The sequence below is a fragment of the Pleuronectes platessa genome, chromosome 15 (assembly GCF_947347685.1).
Source record: "Pleuronectes platessa chromosome 15, fPlePla1.1, whole genome shotgun sequence".
Taxonomy (NCBI): Eukaryota; Metazoa; Chordata; class Actinopteri; order Pleuronectiformes; family Pleuronectidae; genus Pleuronectes; species Pleuronectes platessa.
In genome coordinates this window covers 15,260,609-15,267,272 of record NC_070640.1, presented here as the reverse complement: position 1 = coordinate 15,267,272, position 6,664 = coordinate 15,260,609, and the positions used below count along the sequence as shown (strand labels likewise).

General features: G+C 38.4%; 1 protein-coding gene across 1 annotated transcript; it reads left to right on the top strand.

Annotated features, from left to right (window-relative positions):
* Positions 1–3,015: 3,015 nt before the first annotated feature.
* On the top strand, positions 3,016–5,213 carry gjb1a (gap junction protein beta 1a). Its single transcript, XM_053442119.1, has 2 exons — positions 3,016–3,043; positions 4,477–5,213. Exons 1-2 carry the CDS (start codon positions 3,016–3,018, stop codon positions 5,211–5,213), a joined length of 765 nt encoding a protein of 254 aa, XP_053298094.1.
* Positions 5,214–6,664: the final 1,451 nt, after the last annotated feature.

The following is a 6,664-nucleotide window of genomic DNA, read 5'->3' as shown; positions in this document are numbered from 1 at the left end:
GCCTTGTGCTCTCATAAATCTAAAAGATAAAGATAAATCCGGGTCTACTACAGTAAATTTGATATTTAATATGTCATTTTTTCTGTTAAAATACCGTGTAGGCTTTTACTAATTCATCAAGTTAAACTTAAGGAGCATGCTTTAGGTTGAACAACTAAAAGATGCGTGCAACCCCTAAAGAGGGGGGACATGTTGGCCTTTGTTTTCAGGGATAACGGTTGTTACAGGGTTTGTTCTCATGAATAGAGGATTTTAAACAAAAGCACCAGATGCACATCGGCAAACAACAATAAATGCTAACAATAGCGATGGTAATAACCTTTACTCATATAGCAGTTTTCATTATGTTGTCTTTTTATTTACTCTTGTATTTATATGAGTGCCTATTCTAGATCTAAAGATCATGTGGTGGTTGTGTGACTGACGGTCATGTGGAGTTACTTGTAAACTTCACCTATGTTAAACTGGCTTCTCTTTGTTGATAGTCTGATTTATTCATGTCTCTATATGTAAATTGTGTGGAAGTTTTGGTGATTTGGAAATATTTCACTGTGTAACTCTTTCCACAGCAAATAACTTTACTCAGATTGCATCTTTGAGCAACTTGCCCATGACATACATGCACCTGCGCAGACGATGCAGTATATGTGGATGTGTGAATGTGTCATAAGAACCATGTGACTGCTCAACCGGACACACCTGTGTGTGACTAGGTGTGTTCCTGCATTCTAGTTTAAGATGGTTAACCTGACCTGACTTTGTTCACCAGGCTGAGTGTGCACGAGCGCTGAAGTAACAGGAAGAGTGACAGTAACAGTGTGGAACAATAACATAATTGCTTCAAAGTATGGTGCCACAAATTACAGAAGAAACTAAATATGCTTGAATGAAAACTGACCTGATAACTTTTTAATAACAGTCTGATGCTGAACATAATGAACGTCACTGGGTTAGTAAATCTGCAGACATGTTCCACTCCTGAGAAATCTGCTCTGAGATGTGGCACTCCAGTAAATGTCTCTCTAATGCGGTCATCGCTGTTATGCTGCAGTAACTATTAATGTCCCCCAGATGTCCTCCTTTAGACAGAATTGAATCAGGGAACAGCAGACTCTACAAACCATAGACTCCTAAAAAAGATGGATGACATGATGGCTCCACAAGAGTGAAGCCAAATCGAATTGATCGCCACCTGGTGGCTAGCTGCAATAAAGGTCATAAAACCTCCGGGTTAGTGGATGGGGCATGGGCAAAGCTCTATAGTCAAAGTTCACGTCATATATGTTTTTCTTAAAGATGTTTTCTATCATTTAAGTTATCGTCACACTGATCAGAATATTTGACTTATTAATATCCAAACTGTACTGAATTTCACGCTTTGTAGCCGATCATACTTTTTTGTTTAAATCAAGTAACCTGCTGGATAATAAAGGTGACGTCCCACAAGAATCAATACTTGGCCCCTTGCCATTTAATTTTCATATATTTATCTTTCAACTGTCTTTTTATGCCGATGACATCATGTTGTATGCCATCATCTCTAATATAAAACCAGGCCATAACCAGGACTCAATGTGTCTTTGATAACCAACTGGCCTATTTTATTGAACTCAAGTTTGATGTTGACTCCCAAAATACATAATTTCACAAAGTACATATAGTTATCATAATAATATTTTAAATTGGTAATTGAAAAGACATAGTACTGTAGTACATTTTTGTATACATTTAGGAGTTTTGCTCGAAATTGCGAAATTAATAAAAATACACAATACTATACTGTCACTTGATTGTGGAGATATCATGTGAGATGCTGTTACTACCTTATCATGAGGTTGCAAAAATGTTATTATCTGGTCTCTTGTAAAATGGAACTTGATCTATATGTGGGCTTCTGATTAAGTAAAGCTCAGACAAAGACAATTTAAACAGCCCAAAAAATAAAATGACAACTGACAGTACATAGAAATTAGTAAAACTCTGCCCGATCCCATAATATTGGGAGTTAGCAGTTTGAATCAGTGGTTAAATATTAGGTGGGCAGCAACAATTTTAATGTGACGGTGGAGGAGAAAACCCTGATGAAAGCCTGATTAATACGATAATAAACCTTTGTCCTCTTATCTTTGGATGTTATGGCTCTTTCTTTGTTTTAGACCTTTATGTTTTACGTTACATTGCGTCAAAATCATCCTCCACTTCCTGTGCAGGACACAGAACAATGAGGACAAGGGGACAGACCACAGTCCCCACACAGATTCCTCAGCCGGGCAGAAATTAAAACATTTGATCTGAATTCTGAAGCTGTTTGTTTGGACCGGGGTAAAAAGGGGCTATTGTATGCAAATATCCGGCTCAGAAGCATATGACCTCTCCAGTGCAGGGCAGTGGCTAGTGTGAGAGAAATCATTAGCAATGCAAAGTCATGGTGCTCTGATACTCTTGTTCACAGTTACAGATTGAAAAAAGAAAAAGAAAATATCAATCTGCTTTTGTCAATATAAATGTTTCTGGATGTACTTGATTCCAAACTGCAGCTGAAGGTAAGTTGTTTCTATTTCTCACTGTGAAGAAATAGTTTGTTTTCACTGTGTTCAGCTGGCTTGCTCGGTGCTTATGGGTAGTTTGTGCACTACTGTTATGACATTGAAGAGTTTGTGAAATTCATTTAAAAGGAATATAAACTGTGACTATCGAGCCAAATAGAGTTTCTGACTAAATAAAAGAGTTTAACTTTTAATACCATCTGAACCAAATGAATCCCTCTCTATTAAACATGCTAGCTAAACTGAGATAAGGAAAGTAACAGGCTACAGATGCCGTTAGGTCGGGTGCAGATGCCCACTTGGCATGCTCTCCCATGGCGACTGTCACATGACGCATGGTGCCTGACTTCAGTGTTGCACTCTTAAATGGCTTGCCAACTGCCCAGGGCGGGCAGAGAGGCTTTCTTCATCTCTGAAGTCACATCCATGCCAAAGCAGTGGGTCAGCGTTGTCCTCTACGTCGCCTCCTATGCCTCTGACACCTCCTTCTGAGCCGGGTAACAACCTTGACTTCGATATCACACTGGAAATGCCAACATGTGGAAGACACATGACAAACATCAGCGGGAAAGAGGAAATAAAATCGTTTTTGAAATTTTTTAAATGATTTGTAAAGATTTGAATGTACTTATTTGATGGAAAGACAAAGTAGGGAGTAAAAGACAGTTAATGTAATTTATCTTTATTTGTTAATATCTGATTTCTAATCTGATTTAATTGGCCAACTATAATGAAACTCTAATCCTGCTGAATATTTGATCAGATTTTAAATTGACTTCTTGGTAAATTCGGTGAAGTTTCTGGTGGTCATCTGACTAGATATTCATGTAATAATTTTTTTTTATTCAAATTATCTACAAATAATTTCTTGATGGTTTCTTTTATAATATATCAGAAAAATGCCAAAAATAAATTTCTAAAGGACCAAGTTTGTGTTCTCAAATTGCGTGTTATGTGCGATCAACACTTCAAAACCCAAATATATTTAACTTTATATCACAGTGGACAAAGAAAATCCTCATAGTGGAAAGGTTTGTTGTTTCATCTTGAAAATCCCTTTAATAAAAATTGCAACATCAAAAACTTTCTATTAATTAACTAATCAATTAATCATCTATTTGTTTCAGCTCTGATGTTCTCTCTTTAAAACATGTTCGAATCTGTTGTGACAATCGAGTGTCCGTTGAGTGTCCTTTGAATCATTAAAACTATATATCGGGTGTATATGTACTAGTACTTCTTGATTATAGAAAAAATCTACCAATTTTTTTTAATGTCCAGTCCTTTTAATACAAATGGACAATTTTTCTTCATCACATTGACACAGTGATAATAACTAAAGCCATCGGTACAAAGTTTATGTCGAGAATTCAACCTTTTTGTTTAAACAGTCAGGAGGGAATTGTTTTACTACAGCTTTCAATGAAATCGAGAAGAAATAAATAATTTAAAATCTAAATTTGGCTTCGAGTTAGCTCACTACATAAAATAATGTTGAAACGTCTGGTATGTGGTAAAGGATTGTTAATTTTAAAGAGAGGATAAACATGATGAGTAAACATCTCTAACTGCCAGACGGGCATAAAGAGATAACAATTTATAGAATGCTAAATTACTTACAGGAAATACAATAAATTATTAGAGATCTGTTAAACTTCAGAGCTTTGGACCTGTGGATAACAATGATTGTTGAAAGTGTAAAAAGGAAGAAGCTTATTTGAATTTAGTCATGTTTTATAATTCTGTTTATTGGTTTTTCTTAGTTTGTCTTTATAGCTACTTTTATGGGGACATTTTTTGTTCAGTTTACTCCGTTCTCAATGATTTTACTGTATGGTTGTTTGTCTCGTATTACATTATCTTTTATTCAGCGATAATATTCAGCATTATCTTCCTTCACCTGATAACGTTTTCATGTGTTTTTCATCAGACCCAGAACCAAAGATGAACTGGGCATCATTTTACTCGGTCATCAGTGGTGTGAACAGACACTCCACCGGCATCGGTCGCATCTGGCTCTCTGTCCTCTTCATTTTCCGCATCCTGGTGCTGGTGGTGGCGGCAGAGAGCGTGTGGGGAGATGAGAAGTCCGGCTTCACCTGCAACACCCAGCAGCCGGGCTGCAACAGTGTCTGCTATGACCACTTCTTCCCCATCTCTCACATCCGCCTGTGGGCGCTGCAGCTCATCCTGGTCTCCACTCCCGCGCTGCTGGTGGCCATGCACGTGGCCCACCGTCGCCATGTTGACAAGAGGCTCTACAGAATGTCAGGACGGGCCAACCCCAAAGACCTGGAGCAGATAAAGACCCAGAAGATGAAAATCTCAGGCGCTCTGTGGTGGACGTACGTCATCAGCTTGTTCTTCCGCATTGTCCTCGAGGTCATCTTTATGTACTTGTTTTACATGATCTACCCTGGTTACAAGATGATCAGGCTGGTGAAGTGCGACTCGTACCCATGTCCCAACACGGTGGACTGCTTCGTGTCGAGGCCCACGGAGAAGACGGTCTTCACTGTGTTCATGTTGGCTGCGTCCGGGGTGTGCATCCTGCTCAACATTGCAGAGGTGTTCTTCTTGGTGGGGAAGGTCTGCAGTAAGCATCTGCACAATGCTGGAGACTCAACTATGGGGGCCTGGATCCAACAAAAACTCTGCTCACTCTAACAAAACACGTAGATCGTATAGATCATATCTGCACCAAGGAAAGTGACAGACAGAATTAACTCATGAGGAAGATACATAAAAACTACCTAGAATTCACAGCCATTATCTTCACACGGCCAAATTCACATCAGTGTGCACCAGACATTCTCACTGGCTGTGCAGAACAAACACACTGATATGTGAGAAAAAACCAAAGTCACTCTAAAGAGCTGCACTGACACCAACAACAATATAATGTAACATGATATAATAGCTTTGGTAATTGGTGTTTGGCCAAATAAAGAATGATAGAGAATAGAGAATAATTACAATAATCTTTTCTAAAAGCATTGTTGCAGCTGACCACATCAGGCTTTAATTGACATTGGCTGTATGACACTTTGATTTTGATGAAGGCTTTTGGTCTTGAAATGAAAATATTAAATTTAAATTTCATCTGCTGAAAATACAATGTACACCTGATCATTTAATTTATAATATTCTGTTTTTTACATCAATCATCACAATTGTTATCGTTTTTTCAGCTGTTATAAGTAAGATGATTTACTAATACATGGAAAATGTGTTGTATTATATAAATGTTAAATTATATGATATTGTATGTTTTGTTTAATAGAGATTTTTGATGGTTTAATGACTCCTCTATACACAAAGTAATGACTTCAGAAAAAAAACTAAACATTTTATTTCAATTCATTCATTTTATAGCTGGATGTTTGAATATTGTCAATACACAGATAAAATCAACAGACATTTGTTTGTGTAATTGTGTAATTTTCTGTTTCCGACCAAATTGAAATTCAAACTGAGACGGGAACACATACAGGAACACACAATTGACCCCAATAGCTCTGGTACATTGTCACAGGATTTCCTGACTAAGTTGAGATGTTTAATGTGACACCATAAGTCACCAGAGAGCAGCAGTTGTTGTATCCGTGGGAGCAAATTAAGTTGTGGTCACAGCGGTGCCACTTTGTGATTCTTCTCAGCTGTCGTCAGTGTGTGTGGGGGGGGGGAAAGGTGGACGAACTGTGAATAAAGCTTTATTACACGTCTAGTGGCACCGTCGCCATCTTTAGACGTGCCATCCACTCTGAGTCATGGTGGCACCTGTGAGGAAACATCTCAGGCTGATTAAGTTCTACCTCTGGAGGCCAGAGTGCAGAGTATTGGGGGTTATCAATAGACTCGCTACCTAAGGGGTCAGTGTGTGGGTGACAATGGTTGACCCAGGGGACAGCTGGACCTGTCTTGACCTGGCAAGAGGGCATTTCTCTTTTTAAGGCAAGTGTCAACGCACGCCACCTACAAGGCTCGGAGTGAATTCCCTCCATTCAAATACTCATGTGACTGTGACTAAATTTCTACTATTTTAGTCCTGCCTTCTTTAAATGTTTCATCATGGGGAGGTTCACCTGGTTCAACTTGGTTCATCCTGAAATGTTAGG

What these genes read in the sequence shown, in the direction of transcription:
- gjb1a (XM_053442119.1), top strand. Translation starts at nt 3,016, where the DNA reads ATGCCTCTGACACCTCCTTCTGAGCCGG. An exon ending in GACACCTCCTTCTGAGCCGG is followed by an intron (nt 3,044 to 4,476) that starts GTAACAACCTTG and finishes GTTTTTCATCAG; the next exon opens with ACCCAGAACCAAAGATGAAC.